The sequence below is a fragment of the Centroberyx affinis genome, unplaced genomic scaffold (genome assembly GCF_046629955.1).
Source record: "Centroberyx affinis isolate AG114_WGS23_722 - 3 ecotype Tasmania unplaced genomic scaffold, CSIRO-AGI_Caff_v1 ptg001918l_1, whole genome shotgun sequence".
NCBI lineage: Eukaryota > Metazoa > Chordata > Actinopteri > Beryciformes > Berycidae > Centroberyx > Centroberyx affinis.
Window position 1 is genome coordinate 28401 of NW_027280281.1, and position 21609 is coordinate 50009.

At 42.7% G+C, this 21609-nt stretch overlaps 1 protein-coding gene across 1 annotated transcript in view; it reads right to left on the reverse strand.

The window, feature by feature from the left end:
* LOC139653518 (neuron navigator 2-like) overlaps positions 1-21609 on the reverse strand; it is a gene marked incomplete at its 5' end in the record, with an annotated part of 40780 nt that overhangs the window by 10941 nt on the left and 8230 nt on the right. Inside the window, 13 exon segments of the mRNA XM_071530371.1 lie at positions 1018-1204; positions 2740-2893; positions 3620-3792; positions 4935-4943; positions 5515-5559; positions 6353-6373; positions 6577-6788; positions 7920-8043; positions 8155-8238; positions 12352-12426; positions 13828-13851; positions 17760-17812; positions 21119-21301. Of these exon segments, the coding sequence (XP_071386472.1) occupies positions 1018-1204; positions 2740-2893; positions 3620-3792; positions 4935-4943; positions 5515-5559; positions 6353-6373; positions 6577-6788; positions 7920-8043; positions 8155-8238; positions 12352-12426; positions 13828-13851; positions 17760-17812; positions 21119-21301 (1344 nt within the window).

Here is a 21609-nt window from a genome sequence, read left to right on the forward strand (position 1 = left end):
TACAGTAGCTAATGTGGATCTAAGTAAACAAACAAACAAACAAACATTTCCCATGACTGTTCCATTGCCATTGACCAAAATCTAAATTCAAATGTTAAATATTTGGGTTGATAGTTGATTTGAATGACCCGAGTCTTGTTTTCGTTTTGGGTTATTTGGGTTATTATTCCTTACAAAAGGTATCTAGATTTAACAAACTTGACATAAAAAAAAAATCTCATGACAGAGACTTTTTGTCAGCTCTGCTTTTATGTAAAATAGCCATGAAAAAAGTCAGTCATTTATATAGTTATGTTTAATTAAACAGGATAGGCTTGATGTTTTGGACGGGAAGAGGTTTGGAGATGCCTGTGTGTTTTCGACCGTCTCCAACACACACAATGTCACCAGTTAATTAGAGGAGAAGATCCCCTCTCCTTTTTCTGTGGATCTACACTGATCTCATACAGTCTGCTGCCTCTCTGGAATCCAAACAACAGAAGTCTGTTGTAGCGACAGAAGACTTTAACCCCTGCATTACACAACTCAGCCAATCAAAACAAAGTCATAAAAAAAAAAAAATCATAAACAATTCCCATGACATTTCCAAAACCGTTTTGCTGATCATTTTACATTTCTCAGAACCTGCTTAAAGTCTCATTCATAAACTCACATAACTCTACCAGAGACCTATGGTGCATTAAAATGAAAGTGTTGAACTTTGGTACCTTGGGTTGTGTAAAAATTGTTTGAATTGTTTTTAAGTGAATTTCTTTCTTTATGTTTATTAAACCTTTCAGTTTGAACAAGTGGAACCGAAATCCGGTCTGAGGAAACTTATGCCGATGGTGTGATTTTCAGACTGTTCCTCCATACAATGGCAGTGAATGGAGAGAGAAAAACACAATTCTCCAGTCTCCTCTACCAGAGCAACAGATCACAGAATCACTGATTTTGGGGGTTTTATCATGGAGGAAGACACACAACCCAAGATCCTACCAAAGCTCAACATCACTTTAAGTTCCCCTCTTGCCTCACCCAGACTGGTGGACTCGCTGGTGGTCAGGTTGAGGCTGTGCTGGGCCAGGCCCGGCCCGCCGCCCGCCGTGTGCGTGTGTGTGTGCTGGGGGGGCGAGGAGGAGATGGAGGCCTGGGAGCCCGTCCTGCTGCCCAGGGTCTCCAGCTTCAGACGGTCGTTCTCTGACTTCAGCTTCTCGATTTCCACCTGCAGGGACACGCGCACACACACACACACACACGCAAATACACACAGAGACAAAGTCAGCTAACAAGGAAGAAGTCAAAATGATCCAGAAAGTGTGGGGTAAATTAGATCTCAATGTAATATGCAAACGTTTTGGAAAATAAGCAGTTTGAGCAACAACAAGAATGTGTCATTTTAACACATTTGTGTGTCTTCTTTGGGACAACACACACTTGTGTGACTTTTCAACACAACATATGTTAATGACAATACATTTTAAAACAATATGTGTTATTAACATATCGTGAACTGAGACATATGAGAGGGAGAAAGGGTAACGGTTAGGCGCGTTTAAATAGGGTGGAGCAGGAAATGAATGTGTGCTTGAGGTGTGGTCTTTGTTCCCGAACCTTAGTTATAATAATAACAACTTCATTTAGTGCACTATGTTGTATATTATACATAATAATAATAATACCGTAAAACTTCAATTAAAAGTCGAGTCCCAATTAAACGTGACAAATAAAGGCCAGTCTCAATTAGAAGCAGGTTGCCATTGACGATGTGAAGCAGTTTATTTATTTTTTTACTTGCATTCAAACTTCAGTCACATTTGCTGATCGCCATGATGGCACAGAGAAAAAAGTACGACCTCCCCCTCTTCCCCCCTCCCTCTCTCCCCCTCTCTCTCTCTGCATGAGGTTGGCCTAGATGCGCTGTCTCTCGGAGCGAGATCAAATGAATGATTCATAATTGATACGTTAGTCAATGGCCTAATTTTTATACAAGTAATATTCATACTGGTTTAAATAACCAATTTGATTAGTATTTCCCATCTTTGCTGAGCAAGAGTTTTGTGCGATAGGAATTAAAGGCCGGTCCCATAGACGCCTGTCCCAAAATTTCGGCCGGTTGAGTTCAGGGTTTGAAGCACATAAAAGCCCGGGCTATTAAGTGAAGTTTTACGGTAACCATACTAACAACAACAATACTAATGAATGAACATGTTGTCTCCCACAAATAATGCAGGTGCCCCTTTGGCCAATCAGTAACAAAATGCATCATCACTCCAAGTTTCATCAGAATCAGACCAGTGGAATCTGAGATATCATGTTTAAATTTAAAATTTTGACCTTTAATTATAGTGCCCCCATCAGGCCAATCAGTGTAATCTTTTGAACACTAATACTAATACTAATAATAATGATCTTTTTTCATGTAGCACTTTCTGAAGAACTGCTACAAAGTGCTTTATAAAGGATACAAATTCCTTCACTGGAATGCAGTTCATCAATTAGTGGATTCAACTGATCAACACTGTCAACATGAGCAGACAACTGTGGACTGAACTGATTGTGAGTTTTAACACATTAGAGCGACTAATAAACTAATTAACATATTCTAGTATTCACTGCTATTTCAGTCAGTTTACAACTTCAAAGCAGCAAGGAAACTTCTGTTTTTAAGTTGAACTGCCTTCATATGTTTTGCAGCATAGCAGTGGAAACCATTTGTTGCAATGTGTTCCTATGTGTGTGTGTGTGTGTGTGTCTGACCTGCATGCGGTTCATGGCCTCTCGCAGCTGGTCCAGCTGATGGGCGGAGCTTAGCGCCTCCAGCCGGATATCTGTCAGCTTCATCTCCTTCTCCCTGAGCTCGCTGCGGAGCTGCATCACCGTCTCCGCCTCGCTGTCCAGACACTCCGACAGCCTGCACACACACACACACACGCACACACACACACGCACACACACACACACGCACACAGAGGCAGGACAACACAGGTTAGACTAATAAAACACTGAGAAATGAGCAGGGTTAGCTAGATTTTCCATCACCAAGTATAAGCTGAGTGTAAAAGACTGACCTACTACACTACAAGTCCAATCCATTATTTTTGGTTTTCAAAAGGCAGTTACTGTGAATTCTAAAAGGCAATTATACTTTTTCCCACCTAAATGTGTTTGCAATTAGAATACATGTTTTCTTTGCAGAACAAAAAGAAATGTTGTGAGAAAAAAACCCTCTAATTATAAAATGTTCATTTGATTTTCCCTGTCCTTAGTGTTGCAAAAATAAAATACTGCATAATAATGGTAAAATGGTGAAATTCATTTTGTTGTCTGGTGGAACAAATCTCATCACTTTCAATCTAAGTCATTTACACAAACACAAGATCTCAAGTCGAGACTTTAGAAACCTTTTCAAGTCATCAAAGTACAAGTCAGAGTCACCAGAACCCAGAGTCAAGTCAAGTCTCAAGTCTTCTCTTCATGCATCAAGTCAAGTCTCAAGCTATTCAAATTGTGACTGGAGTCCAAGTCATGTGACTCGAGTGCCCACCTCTGCACACTGATACCATCTAAAAAGGGCATATTTTTAAGATGGGTTGCCAGTCCCTTTAGTAAACCTGCAGCCACAGATCTTGGTACGTACAGTGTGTTGGAGTGTGTGTTCCTGAGCATGTGGCCGGCGGCTGTGGAGCCGTTGTGGGGCAGTTTGGGGGACGAGGGCAGGGACGAGTCGGTCATCTCCTCGATGTCCGAGTGGGAAGAGGCCGACTTGGGAGATTTCTTCTTGCTGAACGCCTGCTTGAAGGAGCTCCGCAGCTGTAGGTACACAACACAGAGGAAGGGGGGGGGGGGGAGCGGTGAGTTTGTGAGGATACACTCCCAAAAAAACACACGGCTGAGAGGGAGCAGAGTGCCGGGAAGAGTTGAGGAAAACAGCTGTGAAAAAGTGCAAAGTGAGTAAGGGACGGTGCGAGAGAGGGAAGTAAGGACAGGTCGTCTTATGACTTGAGCAGTGGCTCTAAACACAAACGTTGAGTTGTGAGTGTGTGTGTGTGTGTGTGTGTGTGTGTTAGCTTCACAGTGTGTGTTTGTCAGAGAAAGCCTGAGGACTATAGCTGTCATACTGTATGCTTTGGACAAGACATATACCAAAATCTTTCATCTTTATTTCCTTCTATGATTTATACAATAGTTTGTGTAGTTTGAAAAATCCACCCTGGGAACTCTCACACTGTTAGATCTCATCAATCTGTGAACTGAATCTGAATCTGGGAATTCCAGGAGTTATTATATGATGAAGTGTTGTAATTTACTTTTCTGCTGAACCCAGTTTCCCTCAACCTGCCTTGTCTACTTCTGCTGCAGTTAGTGATTTCCTACGTTTCCCAGAATGCCTTTTGACAACCTAGTGATAGCACTAGCGTTTCAAGTTTTTCCAGTTGAGAAAAAAGGCAAATTGCAAATTACAATTTTTGTATTTCACACGCTACCAACGACAGATGCACAAAGATGCGAGCTGTGGCTGCATTGCATTCTGGTCTCTCTCCTGCTCCTGTGGGTGGAGAAATTGGTCTCTCTCCTCTTCTACGATGGATTTCTCCCTGTATGACTGTTGAACGTCTCTCGGTGCAAAATGGCGGCTCTCGAAAGAAGCCCTCGCTCTTTTGATCCTGAGGGACTGACACCAAAAACCTGATGTTTACCTGCTGAGGTTTTAGCTCGCTGAAACAGTGTTAATAAAGTGTTTTAGGGTGGATTTTTTTTTCCTGTAAGAGCCGACTCAAAGTCCCATAAGAGACGGATCAGGGGGAAAGCGGTGCTGGAGAGGAAAGGAAGGGCACTAAAGAGGCAGCAGAGGACAGGAGGAGAGGAGGAAAGGGACAGAGGTTAGTAACCTATAGACAGTGCAGGGGGTTAGGCTGCTTTCTGTGATTTGTTGCACAGCATACCGTTCTTACCTCATGGACCTGCCACATGAAGCGAAGCAGAGGAAGACAGGGAGAGACAAAACAGCACATGTTCATATGGGTTTGAGTGTGTTAATGTGTTAAGGGGAGGGACAAAGGCATTCACTGGATTCTCCTACGCCGCTACAGCTGATGCTACTCCACTTCCTGCCTGTCCATCAGACGCCACCGGGTCTTTTATGATCCAGTATAAAACTCTAAACGCGGCCCCTATACGCTCCACACCGCCACATATATATGGGCCACCTGCATGGATACGCTCCAGCAGAGACGCCTCCTGTGGGGTCTCATCTACACCCACACACACACACACACACTGGCAGCTGGAAGCCCATCTACAGACACGGGGAGGGGGGGTGTTTATTATCACTGCAACCTAAAGCAGGAACTCTAGATTTACCAAACCACACACGGGGCCCCGCATCTTTTACAAAAGTGCCACAAAGCATCCTACTGCTGTCATACTACTATGATACCAGAGGGGCCGGATACCGAGGACCACCACAGCTACCACGAGACCGTTCTAGTCCGTTCTAGTCTACGGGACAACACGGTGGAGAAGGTTGCGTACGTCATCGTCATCGTCCACTCGTCCTCCTCCGGTGCACATTATCATCTTTCAGCAATAACAAAAAAAAAAAAAGGAAACAATGCTAGAAGTTCATATCTTTAAAGTCACAGGAGAAAGCATTTGTGATTTATTGTTCTACAACCACTAGAGGAAACACTGCTACTAGCCGTAAGGAATTAAAGTGATGCTGAACTCTGGTAGTATCTTGGGTTGTGTGTCTTCCTCCATGACAAAACCCCAAGATCCTCAATTCTCTGTTGCTCTGGTAGAGGAGATTGGAAAATTGCAAATATGGCGATGGAACAAAGAAAATGGTGCGTTTACCAATAATTATAAAGAGGAGAAAAAAAGTGAGAGACTCTTTTATATTGTCAGAATCTGCTTGTCAAAGTCCTGTCTCCCACCTTTTTTTTGCCTGTTTACAATTATTTGTGAACGTATTATTTCCTCCGACCGGATTTCAGTGTTCCACTTGTTCAAACTGAAAGGTTTAATAAAAATAAAGAAAGAGATTCACTTAAAACAATTCAGCAGCATGACTAGTTTTTTTTTTTATATATTGTCAGAATCTGCTTTGTTCGTGTTCCTTTATGTGCTAGAAGTGATTTTCAGACTGTTCCTCCATACAATGGCAGTGAATGGAGAGAAAAAAAAACACAATTCTCCAGTCTCCTCTACCGGAGCAACAGATCACAGAATCACTGATTTTGGGGGTTTTATCATGGAGGAAGATACACAACCCAAGACACTACCAGAGTTCAGCAGACCTTTAACTAACAAATTAGAACTGGATACTGGGCAACTGAACTGAATCTACCAAAAACCTGAGTGTATTCACCTTTTCCCCAGTGAAAGATGCCTGAAGGGGAGAAACCCAAAATGTGAGACCAACACGCACACATATAAATCCACATGAATGGTACATAGATTAAAAAAAACAAAGAGACAAAGACAAAAACAGCAAGCCAACAGAGAGAGCTCCTGGCTTCACAGTCACCCAGTCAAACCACTGTTTTTTTTCCAATTTTATCATGACCGTTTTAAATTTCCCAGCTCACTTACCCAGTTCTTCTTGTTCTTCTTCTTGTTCTTGGCGTCGGCGTCCATGTTGGACCCCACGCTGGAGTGGCTGGTTGCGCTGGTGATGCTGCTCACGCTGTCGGAGGAGTGCTGCCTCCGGATCCGCAGGTCCGGCTGCTGATGCTGATGCTGATGCTGATGCTGCTGCTGTGGGCTGCCGTTACTGCCAGCTGAGACACAGACAGAGACTGTAACTTGACTGTTATTAGGAGTGTGGCATGTCGTCAGGTTAGACCGATACCATGGGCCTCGTGCAGGAAGCGAGATACGAATTATTATTTTGTTAGTACCCACTGATTTCTGGGATTCACCGGTGTTTTCTTATTTTTTGCTCTTCTCTTAGGTGAGAGAAAATTTTGACGAGCGGTCGAGAGCGCTCTTACCAAGATAAGAAAAGAACATCTCGTTTTCACAGTCAACCCAAGGAAACATAAGTTTTAAATTTGAGGAACCTAAAAAAACGCATGAATATCATATAATCAAATTTAGATTATTATATGTTTTAGAGTAATTATAATGATTGGATTATTAAATTCGTGGGCTAAAGAAATACTATTGGTCCATTGATCCCAATTAAGACTATAAAAACCCTTGAATGATATTGCGATATATCTCTTAACAGAAAATTAAGAGAAAATATAAGAGGAATTTAAGAGAATGTTGTTGCATGAGGCCCATTATCTCAGTTTGCTGATATCGGTCAGTCATGTCGTCCATGGCTGATATGACAGAGGTTCCTCCCTGACCACAGCTCTAGTTTCAAGTTTCAGGTTTATTTCCATTTGCATAAAAATGCAAATGTCTTGATCACGAGCCTCACATCATTCAGGCAAAAAGCACATAAGAGACAGGGTGAAAAGAACAGAGACAAATGAGAAGCAAGAAATCAAAAAAAATAGTGCAATAGTTGCCATAGTTAGTAAAGGGCAGTAGTGCTATTCACTCGGAAAAAAACCCCAGTCTGTAATACCTACAATGTTTTATTTTCATTGTTCAATTATGTTTTTATATTTTTTTAATTTTTATATTTTTTCTTTTTTTTTTTTTTAAAGTTAATTCTTCATTTAATAGCCGTAATGTATCCCAGAGCTTCCCCTACAATTGAATATGTGTAATGGGTCATCCTGCCTTGATGAGCTGCTAATTTCATCAGTCTGGTTTTCAGTGGAGAGTTTTAGTGTCCCATGAAGGTCTAAATGTTGTTTCAGAGGCTTTTCCACTCTGGGGGCTTTTGGCATTGAAATGGTGAAATTTGAAGATATCTGCACTGCAGCTTCAGTCTAAAAGTATGTACAGTATATGAGCCCAGACTTGTCTCCCTGTACCTGTCCTGTCTCCTCTGGGTGTCAGCTCCGGGGTGTTGATCACTCCGTTGATGGCGGCCTGAGCCACGGCGTTCTGCTTCTTCAGCAGCTCGATGGTCTTCCTCAGCTCGTTCAGCTCCGAGTCCTGAACGGGGAACAAACAACACGATGTGACCGACAGATCCGCCGCAGTGATGCTGAATGTTTGCTTCATTTGATGCTCAGTTTGCTTCATTTGATGTGTGTATGGCGCCACCTTCTGCTCTGCCGTCATGGTGAGACTCTTCAGCCTGATGGTCATGTTGCCCAGACTCTGCTCGAACGCTGCCACCAGGTGAGCCTGCAGGAACAACACACAGCTTACAACGATATTCTACTTTCAACACGGTCTGGATGGAGCCGTCCCGTTTACAGCACATTACAAAAATCGATTGAAAGTATTTATTCCGACTATTAACAGGAAGGCACTCGGTTGAGTTCAAACTTCCACCTGCCCGACAGTTTGTTTATCTGGGTTTTATTTTCTTTTTAAGAATTTAAGATTATTTTTTGGGGCCTTTTGACTTTATTATGACAGTTTACAGTAGTGATAGACAGGAAAGATTAGGAGAGATAGAGAGAGAGAGAGAGAGAGAGAGAGAGAGAGAGAGAGAGAGAGAGAGAGAGGGGGATGCCACCAGGACACCCCTACAGGTTTGATTTTCTGACACTAGGTGAAAGGTAATAAGGTAGAAAACAACAAACGGCTCCCAATTTTTTCCAAAAAAAACAAAGCAAAATAATGATGGGAGTGAAAACAGTTGTAATTACCAGCGTGTACAAGTGTAATTACAAATCTTTTTCCCTTCCCGCGTTATTTTGCTGCGATTTTTATCGGCCAAATAGCACGTGAAAGCAACACTGTTTAGCAGCAGACTTAGAAGTCCTGGATGCCGGACTTTCCCACCAGTACTTAAACGCAGCATAATAGTTATGGCTAAAAACAAATCGTCTAATAGCAGAAATACCAGATCCGGATCACAAAAACAACATCTAATCAACTGATCCGTGGGCCGAGAGCGATCTGTCCACCAAATTTCAGCCAAATCCATTTGTAACTTTTTGAGATATTTTTGCTAATAAACAACAAAACCTCCTTCCAACAGTCATAGAAAAAAAATGTCCTAGCTTAATCCAATAGTCTCACTCTGACAACTGAATAGCTTTTCTGTTCAACCTCTTGTACGGCTGCATCCATACTGAGAGGAACCGAGCCTGGGTCGTGTGTCGGGAGTTTCCCCCGCTGCCTGCCGCTCCTGGATGGGTAGCGGTTTAAGGGGAGCCAGGTCCACATGCTGCCCGCTGCAGGGTGAGGTCTGCCGGGGGTCATAGCTGCGGAGCCAGCCTGTTGGAGGCTCATTCCTGGAGGATTCTGCTGATACTGAACTGCAGAGAGCTTGACAGGACGCTCAGCCTGCTAACAACTGACTGTCTGAACGACTGGGTGGGGGGCAGGGGAGATACTGGTTTGGAAATATGAGGGGAGGGAAGGACAGGCAGGAGGAATGGGAGGCGTCTCCACTGAGCTGTGATAACCACAGACCTGTACAGCAGAGACCTTGAGTTGAGATACTGACTCGAAACAGTCTAGTGGATTGGAGAAATGAGCCGTTCTTTCCCCTCAGAAAACATGAATGCGGTCAACACAACCTTGGGGAGCCAAACCCAAACATGACATCATCAGGTACACATCATACCAAAACCAAAATATTAAACAAACCCAAATAATCATGCAAAATCCCAGGCCTGTGATAAAAGATTCTCCCCCTGCAGCTGAGCTTCGTACCACTTTGCTCCCACACTGAAAACCAGACAACGAAGCCAAACCATGACATCATCTTTACCGAAAAGAGCTGAACAAAGACTGACTCTTCCTTTCACTCCTAATAAGGACCAAGACACTGTCCAGTGAAAACCTTGTGACTCCGGTTTTGGTGATTTTACCTTAAATTGAAGGATTACACACTCCTCTATAGGTGGAGAAAGTTCTATGACTTTTGGTCTTATACTGCAAATTATGACAGGCGGTCCAGTGGTTTTATCTTGTTTCCAGAATCCAGACCTATCAAGCTTATTTTGTGATATTTTGAGTCAAATTATCTCACTGCCCTGGCAGATAATCCTGCTGGGTTCAATAAATTTCACTTAATACATGCCAATATGACTATATGAAATCCCACTACTATAACTGGAGAGCGGCTTGTGTGTTTGTGTGTCCCGCCATGGAGGAGAGGAGAGGAGAGGACAGGAGAGGAGACAAGGAGAGGAGAGGAGAGGAGACAAGGAGAGGAGAGGAGACAAGGAGAGGAGAGGAGAGGAGAGGAGAGGAGAGGAGAGGAGAGGAGAGGAGAGGAGAGGAGAGGAGAGGAGGAGGGGAGGAGGTTATAAATTCTAGTCATCATAAAACAATGACGAAAATCTTGAAACAAGAAACTTTCTCCAAGACAATTTCACTTTTACCAAGAAAATGTCCTGAAACAAGTTACATTAGCCTGAAAAAAATATATATTTGTTGGAACCCATCGAGGACCACTTTGAAAATAAGTGTTTTTAGTAATGCTTTTAAGTGCTATCCTCTGGGATTTTGAGTCATGATACTCTTTTGAGTTGTTGTGCTTTTAAATTCCTAATAAAATCAAGAAACCGGTAAACTTATCTGCCAGTGCAGCTAAGATGATCCTAAAATAAGCTTGATCAGTCTGGATACAAGATGTGTAGGAAAACCTTTCAAACCCAGTGGATAAACTGAAGAACACAAATGGTGGTCAAGCTAGAAGCCAGGCTGTTTCTCATACGTTTGCGAGAAGGTGACGAAGTTTTCAGCCGACAGCAGCGATGAGAACATGGGAGGGTTTAGTCTTTACGAGTATAACTGTTGTGCAGATGCCCGGGGGGGGGGGGGTGTTTGGGTGGGGTCTGGGTGGGGAGTGTGTGTGTGTGGCGCTGAGCGACGTGTTGACCGACGGAGCGATTCAAGCTTGCTCTCTTCTCGTGAGACGCTTCGGAGGGGAAAAAAAAAGGGTGTTCTTAGATTCTCAGCCTTGGGGCTTGAAGGTGTGTTCCCATAACTCACACAGGTACTCATCCGTCCGGGGCATGTAATCAAATATTTGAACAAAGCCCCCCCCCCCCCCGCCCCCCCTCCTCTCCATCCCTCCCATACCACCTCCACTATATTCTTTACATGTTATTCTCTCTACACACACACACACACACCCCACCTCCTCTCTATCCAGGCTGTTGTCGGCTGTAAATCTTCAGTCCACATCTTGGCCTTGGTCTCTGAGGAGTTTGCTGAGACTTGACTCTTGCTGTAATCTAACACTGTTGCCCTCCCCTCCCATCCCATATCTCTAATCCATAGTTAAAACACGGCCATGCACAGACTCAGTCAGCAGATTACACCTGGAGCGTGGCGAGACTTGCGCAATATATAAGGCGGTGTGGCGTACAAGATCAAGTCTGGAGATGCTGAAACACAACTTTCTGGCAAAATGACACTTTCCTCTGGGAGTGAGCTGCTCCCAGTCTGGTCTGGGGAGTATCTGACGTCTAGCGTGAAAGTCTACATTTTCACAGCAGTTTTTTTTCAGTTTAGTCGCGGTCTTAGTTCTTGTCTTAGTCAGTCTCAGTCATCATGCTGCACAGAGCTGGAACAAACTTCCAGAAGATCTCAGGAGCAACCCAAACTTTGACCACAAGGCTCAAAACTTTTATGTTCTAACTTGATCTTTATTCTCTTTCTATGCATTTTAATTCTTTATTTATTCTCTCTTCCTATTATTTGTTTTTTTTATTTATCTTATCCTGTATTTCTTATCTACTGTCTTATATACCGTAAAGCAATTTTAATTGCCTTTGTGTATGAAATGTGTTATATAAACAAATTTACCTAGTCTTTTGACAAAAACAGCCTTGAAATTTAGTCAGATTTTTATCATGGCATAGTGATTACATTTAGTCAATTATTGTCTGACTAAAACGGCCTATGATTTTAGTCAAGTAAAATAATTACATTAAAGTGGACGTCAATGACAATACGACCATTTCAACCTTAGAATAGAAAAACAGCACAATCCTTAAATGGAGATTACAGTTGCAACATTTAAACATTTTCAAAATTTCCTGTTTTTGAACTCTACACTCAAACTTCACTTTAGAAAAAAAATGTTTTCCATCATGTGATAGTAGAAAAACGTCTGCTGTGCTGTTTTTTGTTTCATCATATTTTCATCAATACTAGAATGAAATAAAGTGATTTCAAAATTACAAAAATCCTTTCTCAACCAGCATTTTTTTAGTTTTTAGAAATTTTGACGAAACACCGGAGAGAGACTGCATATACTGTATGTTCTTGTGGGTTTCTTCAGGAGTGTGTGTGTGTGTGTGTGTGCGTGCGCGTCCATTCACGTACATTGGCACTCAGCTGTGTCGTCAGGGCGGAGACCTTCTCCTGGGAAGCGTCCAGCTCTCTGCGCAGCTTGCGGATCTGAGAACAACACAGCAGACGACATCAAAAACGCAGCCAGACAAAAACATACATTCCTGCACTATAGAAGCATGCGGCAACACACACACACACACACACACACACACACACAGGATGAAAACACACTGTGGCAATAAACGAGGGAGGCTCCCAGATTGGAGCTGATAGGAGAAGGTGAACAGAGGAAGCACCATGGACACATAAAGGAGAACGGAGGTGTGCACAGGTGTTCAGCAGGGAGCGAGGGCTCGCTGGGGGTCAGGCACAGTCACAATACGGCTACATGTGTAACTAGAGACAACAGTGAATACGCCCCCATGTCCCAACAAGTCCAACCACTGCACATAGAAAATGAAAGAGCCGGGGGAACAGAACAGGGCGACGCTTTCTTTTCCGGGTCCACAATTTCCTAATAATTTTCCTCGAAAGGAACTGTTTCATGTCTTAGGACGTTTCCTGGAAAGAACCGTGAAATGATGTTCTAATTATAGGGAAAATAGAAAAAGAGTTCAATGGTAGGTGGTAGTTGGTGAGTACCTGATCATTTCCGAGACAGAACCATGAAACTTTACATATTTAATACTCCAAATAAACAGTTATCATTGGCTTCATTTATTTCCTTCCTCAAACATCGCTATTTGTTGGAAAGGCTAATGATGAGAGGGAAAGGTAAGGGACTTGCTTTTACTGGTAAATGGGAAAAACTATCAGTTCATTTATAAAGGCATGGGATTTTGAGCTTTGATATGTCCTGTTTTTGTATTCTTCTTTTCCTGTTTTTCAATTTTTTTTGTTTTTTTTTGCCTTTTGTATTGGCTTTATTTATTTTTTATTAAAAACTGTAAATGGAGTGTATAATACTTTATTATGTTCTGTTCTTTTATGTAACTTTATACGTTTTATTTATGTATAAGCTTATATGACTATACCTGCATTTGTTTATATCAGTTAGACTTACTCTACCTTTTTTCTTCATAACTGGGCTGTGATCTCCATTCTGTCTAGTTAATATACTTTGCTTTACATTTGTTATGTTTACAGTATTTTTCTTCTCTTTTCTGATGTCTCTGTCATTTCTGTGTGTTTTGTGTTGTATTGTTATTTTTGTTAAGTTAATAATAAAAAAAAAGACAGAACCATGAAATTATGGAGTAGTTATAGTAGTAGTAGGAAGGAATTCAACAAATAACAATATTCTAAAAATGACTTGGTTTACCAAATTGATCTCTGCCCATTATTTTGCCAATAAATAGTTTACAGTTTTGCAGTTCTTTCCAGGAAACTCTTTTAGAAATGTACAGTATCTCATCGACTGCTGACATTTTCTATATAACTACTGCATAATTTCATGGTTCTTTCCAGGAAACTTCACAAGACATTAACAGGCGGGCCGGTGCTTACCTCCGACTGAGACTTCTCTTCGTTCTGAGGAAAACAAACACAAGCAGAGAAAGAAGATCATTAGACGCTGTACTGACTGAATTCAGGCCTGCTGTAATGAGAAGGGAGGGCTGTCAAAGCTGCCTGAGGTCAGACTGCACATCCTGGCTTTTCTTCACCACGACCTCTGTGTGATTTATCAGCTCCACAGAGAGAGATGCTTATTACACTGCAAAAAATCTCCAGTCCAGAGTCCTGAAATTGTACTTTTCTTAAAATATGTGAACAAATCTGCCAGTGGGGTTTGATCATTTCACTTGTTTCCAATGCAAATCAACTGACACTCAACTCTAGTAAATTCCTGAAACAAGTGAAGCTGCATTGGAAACAAGTGGAATCATCTCTCCTCACTGGCAGAGTGTTTCTCTTGGTTTAAGAAAAAATAACATCTGAAGGCTGAAATGACTTGTTAAGGTGGGTGTTTTTTTTTTTTGCAGTGTGGAGACTCTGCCAGTAGATTGTCTGGTGTAATATGTCTGGAAAGCAGAGATATGCTCCTGGAGGCATTTGAGTAAGTTCTGTGTGTGTGTGTGTGCTTGTGTGTGTGTGTGTGTGAGAGTGTGTGAGAGTCCTATTGTCTCCACACTCAGAACAATGGTGCGAAAGGACAGCGAGGCAAATGTATACAGAGCCGTAGCACGCGAGCATAGCCTTGCACGCACACGTCTAGTTAAAAATGCTGCTCACCAAAACAGAGCCAAACATGCAGCACCCACATTTACATGTAAACAGGCAGGGAGGAGCCGCTGGGTGGAGAAACGAACCAAAACACCCCATCTGTAAATGTCTCTTTTCCTTTCCTAACCCGCTCTTACACCTTGTTGTTACTGGGCAGGGTCCTGAACGCAACCCGAACACTGCGATACACACTGTTCCAAAAACGCACTTGGACGTCAAGGTCAAGGACTCAAAACGGTGCATGTTTTGGAGTTACGACACGGCACCGGACAGAATTAGACATCACGGAGGCCTCGTTTTCTACCCGTGGTCCTGTCGAGGTCGAGAAATCATTTCGAAACCGCTGCTGTGTCTGTAACACGGATCTCCATCGCAGGGATTTCCTCGGGATGTGCTCAACTTCAGATGGAGAGAAGAAGTCCAGAGATCTGAAGTTGGGTTTTACACTGTCAAAAGTTTGAACACACCACATTTTTCTCTGTTTTCACTATTTTCCACATTTTAGAATAGTAGTAAAGACATCAGAACTGTGAAATAACTCAAATGGAATTATGCAGCGACCAAAAAAGTGTTAAAAATATCAAAACTATCTTATATTTTAGATTCTTTAAAGTAGCCGCCCTTTGCCTTAATGGAAAGACAAAGGCTTTGGAAAGAAATTCATACATAGGATCAACTTCACTATTTATATTTGTCTAAGAAACACATTTCAAGCATTCAAGCAGAAGCCTTTAGATCTAAATGGCTTTAAGAGAATGAGAAACATAGAACATTCAATCAGGTGGGTCCAGACTTATGACTGGTAGTGTATATTTTAATAAAACAACAAAACAGAATCGCAGCAGTTAATGATTTTCCCCCTGGTTCCACCTACCAACCATGGAGTGTTTTGACAGCACAGGCTGTAACCGCTAATGTGTCTGTGCATGTATATCTGTGTGTAAGAGTATGTGTGTGTGTGTGTGTGTGTCCATGCATGCACCAGCACATGTGTGTTTTGTTCCACCCTTAAAGAGGCGTGAGGTTTACAAAGTGCCATCTGTCCACACACCCAAACAGAGCTGTCAATCAAGCAGACTTAACCGGCTGATGTCGGAAAAACAAACAGCCGTCTGTCCGTCATGGAAACCCCAGACCAAACAAAACGATCCGTCTCTCATTCTGACACAAGTGCTTCTTCTTAAAAGAGCTGACCAGCAGTTTCCTTGCAGAAAACAATCACTGACTATCAACATTGTGGCAGTTTGATGACTAATTGTGCGTTCACATGCTAAACAGTGTTGCATTCACATGCTATTCCACTGGAAAGACACATGATAAACAAACATGGACGTCCTGCAGCTTAACAAGCTAATTTAAAGAACTCAATTTAAGAAACTGCTGGTTATGATGGTGAGTCTGTGTTTAAGTGTTTAAGTGTATATAAGTGTATTCTTACCGCTGACGGACACAAAACTAGATTTTTTCCACCATGTTGAGAAGGTTAAAGGTTAAACCAAGAACTTGGATAGCAAAATTTTCTCAGACTTTCTTTCTTCATCACCTCCAACTTCGAAAGCCGTTCAATATTCACATTCTTATGCAAGATGTGTGGTTCTGTTTCTGATCTAAAACCTTTTTATTGTGCATCTTTTACTATTTTTTGTATTTTCTACTGTATTGTACGTTTTGTTGTGTAACCACTGCTGCCATTTCTTGGCCAGGTCTCCCTTGGAAAAGAGATTTTGAATCTCAATGGGACTTCCTGGTAAAATAAAGGCTAAATAGATAAAATAAAATGTGAAATTTCCAACTAGGAAACTTTGTCTGACAGCACGTGACTGCAGGGTGAGAAGTCAACCTCAGTGAGATGAACAGACTTATCACCAGTTTCTCATTTTCTTCTCGCAATAAAATAAAAAAAAAAAACGTGCTTACCTTTCAAGATGGTCTCTTTAGAAATTATACATTCAGAATAATTATACGCTTGACTTAGAGCTGTATTTATCTCCAACACTGCACCAACAGTAGATTTGAGTACTTCTACACCCTCCTGCTCGTCCCTACCGTGTGCTGCCAGGACGTGACGGTGCCCGCCAAGGATAAAGTCGCCATCATTTTGACGCTCCACTCTCTTCCCTCCTCCTCCGATTTCAAACTCGTTACTCCCTGGCTAGAGCGGCATAGCCTGTGCCGCGTGTGGATCCAGAGCCTGAGAGCTCACCCTGCCTTCTCTGCTACACCTGCCCAGGTGAATAAACCTGTCCACAGAGCGAGGGAGGGAGGGAGGGAGGGGGGGGGGGGAGGAGGAGCTGTGCTGTGCAACACTACGCTCCGATTGGCTACAGTGTGGATGTGGGCCGTCCCAAGTGAGCCAGACCTGTTTCTCAGAGGGGCTGTTCGTGTCAGAAGTCTCGATGGATGAGGGGGTTAATAAGTGTGTTAACAGTGTGTTTGCCTGGCTCCGTATTTCATAGGCAAAAAGGAGCGACTGGTTGCTCTGGTTTCTACACAACAGCCTGACTGATGGAGCTTTCTGAACTGAACAATAACCTACTTGTGTCTATGCAAAGGATTTCTACAGTAAGGTTTTGCATTGTAGTTAGTGTTCATTACTAGAGGACTGGCTGACTGCACTGCTAGCAAGAAAATGACACTCGATTCTGCAAAATTCTTGAAACAAGTTGATTTGCATTGGAAACAAGTGAAATTATCAAACCCCACTGGCAGATTTTTTCACGTATTTTAAGAAAATTATGATTTTAGGACTCGATAACAGACTGAATGACTTGTTAAGTTGTGTTAACAAAAAACACTGCAAAACATCTCAACTTAACAACTCATTTAGTCTATTATCGAGTCCTAAAATCGTAACTTTCTTAAAATACGTGAAAAAATCTGCCAGTGGGGTTTGATAATTTCACTTGTGATCTGCCTTATTCTAACTGGTTTCAACAGACTGACACTCATTTCTAGAAAATTCCTGAAACAAGTGAAGCTGCATTGGAAACAAGTGGAGTTATCTCTCCTCACTGGCAGAATGTGTCTCTTGGTTTAAGAAAAATTAAGATTTGAAGGCTGAATATGAGACTAAATGACTCGTTAAGATGGATGTTTTTTGCAGTGCAGCAAAAGTGTTGTTTTTTTCAGTGAGAATGACTTGGAGTTGACTTCAATTCACTCTGACGGCCGCGGAGTTAAATTGCCACGGACGATCTTTCTGTGTACTCACTCACCGTCGAGTAAATGGAAGAAGTGCTGGAGACCAGAGAGAGGGACGATCCGTGAACTGCGGAGACAAAACCACAGCGTAAAAATAGGGATTAGAAAGTACAACTATAATGTACACAGCATTACCGAGAACATAAACAGACCCCCCACCGTCCCCGTCCGAAGCCCCTCCCACACAAACCACCCACCACGCTCCCAGCGCCGCTCACCCTGCCATTACCCGCCCCGGTCCCGCCTGTCCCGACTCGACTACCCGCCCGCCTCCCTCCCTCCCTCCCTCCGCACAGTGAAAATAATGACGCCGGCTCTGCGGTCGTAGAGATAATACTCCTACGCATTACAGTTGGGAGTGTGGCGCAACTAATAACAGCCTGCGCATTACTCTACTAATGACTCAGCCGCTAATCACACATCAAAAAGGCCCGGGCCAACAACGCCAGCTCTGTTTCCTGACTGGGAGCGGATCAGGAAGGATTTAGGAGCGTGATGTCATCGTCCACATCACCGGGGGAAGTGGGTCTTATCCCGGTGGATTCATTCATTTGTGGTGCAGGGGCAGGGGGGGTAAAAGAAATCTTTATTGGGAACTGACTTTCATCTTTAAATTTGTCTAGACAGCATATGTGTTAGCAAGGTGTGGAGGGGGGGGGGGGACTTTAAAAGAAAAGACTGGTGTCATTTAGAGTTATAGGTCATTTACTTTTGTCTATGTCTAGTTTATATTCCCCAGTGGTGGAAGGAGTACTGAGATCTTTTACTTAGTAGCAGTACAACAATGTAAAGATACTCCATTACAAGTAAAAGTCCTGCATTCAAAATCTTACTTAAGTAAAAATACATAAGTATTGGCAGCAAAATGTACTTAGAGTATCAAAGTAAACGTACTCATTATGCAAACTGTCCCCATTTAGAGAGTTATATTTTTCATAAATTATTGGAATATTAATACTGATTTATTGACATACATGTACATGTAAGAAGCATTTTAAAGTTGTCAACGTGAAGCTAATCTTAACAATTTAGCTATACTTTTGGGTAGTCTAATCTATAACAATGCTATTTTATAGTTATTTTACAAAGATGATCAAATGTTTGAATATAAAATATTGATCTGAAAAGTAACTAGTAACTATAGCTGTGAAATAAATGTAATGGAGTAAAAAGTACAATATTTCCCTCTAAAATGTAGTGGAGTATAAGTACAAAGTAGCATAAAATGGAAATAAATGTACTTAGTTACTTTCCACCACTGATATTCCCCCAATCAGTTTGCAATGCATGCTGTATGTAATTATATATTTTTTTTACTTTTACTCATCAAACACAAACTTTATGATATCAAAGCTAGCTTGATTGAACTGCTGTTCCGGCTAACAAAGACGCCCCAAATAAAAAGCCATGGGTTGCAAAAGGATAAAAGTCCAAGAGTCCAGTAAGTCACTATGGGAGAAGTATGGTGTTTTCTATAGAGACGTAAGAGGAGGGTAAGCTCACATGAAAGTGGGTGTGGGGGGGGGTGTAGGGGGAAAAAAACTGCTCCTTTTCTGGGTCAAGTGACGGTGTGTAATGCTGCTGCTCTCTAACGCCGGACAGCTCCAACAAAGTGTTGGGTGTATGTGACTTTTGTCCTGTCAATCTAACAACAACTGAGTAACTTTACACCTTGGAAACATATGTACACACAAATCCATGTCCTCCCAGACACATGCACACCATAATCCAACCGTGCACACACACACACACACACACACACACACACACACACACACACACACAGCTCCTGGAGGTTTCCTGCATATCATCATGTTTCCTTATTCTGAAGCCTCTCACTAACGATCCCTGTAATTATCTCCCTGTTTTGAAGCCTAAAGGGAAGAGAGACTGGGGAGCTGGGGAGAGGAGCGAGACAGATAAAATGGTGCTACTGGGGGGCCTGTAATAATAGAGTGTGTGTGTGTGTGTGTGTGTGTGTGCACATTCGGTGTGTGCTGTGTGTGCGTCTGTATATCGACTAGGACCTTAATGAACTCGCACACAATTGATCCCCGGAGGGCGTTTACAAATCTGGTTTCAGTGTCATTGGGTTCGCTCCACCACTCTCCTCTCCTCTTTATTTATCCCTCTCTCCGCCTCTCTCCCTCTAACAAGACTGCAGATTTGAGAACCGGGAAAAACGGATACTCCTACATTGTTATATATTATAAATCTGTGAAGTTCAATGCATTGGAGGAGTTATTTTGTTGTAATTTACCTTTTTGGTGAACCCACTTTCCCTCAACCTGCTTCATCTGCTTCTACTTCAGTTAGTGATTTCCTATATTTCCCGGAAAGCCTTTCGACAACCCCCAGAAAAAGGGGTGTGAGCTTGTGATGGCAGAATAGTAGATGCAACCTGTCTCTCTGCTGCATTGCATTCTGGTCTCTCTCCTGCTCCTGTGTGGGTGGAGAAATTGGTCTCTCTCCTCTTCTACGATGGATCTCTCCCTGTATGATTGTTGAACGTCTCTCGGTACAAAATGGCGGCTCTATATAGAAAGAAGCCCTCGCTCTTTGATTCTGAGGGACTGACACCAAAACCTGATGTTTACCTCTGATGCTTTAGATCACTGAAATGAAGGAAGAAGAAGGCGAAGAAGAAACACACCTCCAAACAACAAAATGGACCCAGAAATGCAAGGTGCATCGCCAATAGCTTAGTTTTAAGTGTTAAAGTGTTTTAAGGGAGGATTTTTCCATTAAGAGAGCCATCCTCTCTCTCTCACTGAACACTGCAGAATACAGCCTCCCTCCCTCCCTCCCTCCCTCCCTCCCTCCGTCCCTCGCTCCCGGACTTTTTGTTCCTCTAAATAAAAGCGCTGTGTTTCCATGGCCTCGAGGACTGAGCAGACTCCAGCGGAGTGACCCGGCTCCAGCGGGGAGTCTGCCTGCTGGTGGGAAAAGCATGCCTGGGTACTTTTCCCAATAAACAAGCTTATGAAAAAACAAAGCCCAACCAAAGCAGATTATGGACTTCTAAAGGGATAGAGGGCTTTTCTTAGAGTAGCAGTTGTAATCCCTCCTAATGTACTCTAAACAAACGGAATAATGCTTCTTCTGGCACGGGGATGGGGAAGGAGGGAGGAGAGGCATGAAGGCACGGAGAGATGGAGGCATTCAAGTCTTGGAAAAGGATTACGGCTAATTATGGATTTCAGCAAATGTCTGTGGAATACATGGCTCCGAACGGCTCAACAGGGCTTATCAATCACCCAGGCTGAGAGAATTTTATTTCACTCTCTCTCCTCCATCCATCCTTCCATCCATCCATCCATCCATCCATCCGTCCGCCCACCGTGCCGCCCCGTGCCCGACCCCGCTCTCTTACCCTCCTCGAAGCCGTCTCTGAAGGACCCCGAGCGGCTCATGGTGCGAGTCTTCTCGTCCAATGACATGCAGGAGTTTCTCAGGCGGGTGTCGGCGCACGGGTCGAAGGAGACGTCCTGATTGGTCAGGCTGTTGTTGCGCAGGCCGGCGAGGTTGATCTGAGCCGCTGAGGTGGGGCTGGAGGCTGTGTGAACGCATCAAACGCGGCACGTTACAGTCTGAAGACGATGCTGACGAGTGATGGGAGCTTCCATTTGTAGATAATATTTGTATGGAGAACTAGAATAATAGTAACTCTGTCACCTCGCATCTCTACTTCTCTTATTGTATCTTACCTATTTAATCAATGTTTAGACTGATGGAATAAATGTCTTAGGACCATCTAGTAGTACTTTTTAGGGTCTTAGGTTAGTCTTAGGTGTTTTGTAGTTTGTAAATGTTACTGTATAATACATGCACTTTTTCAAATCTAGATGTGTTAGTAAACATATA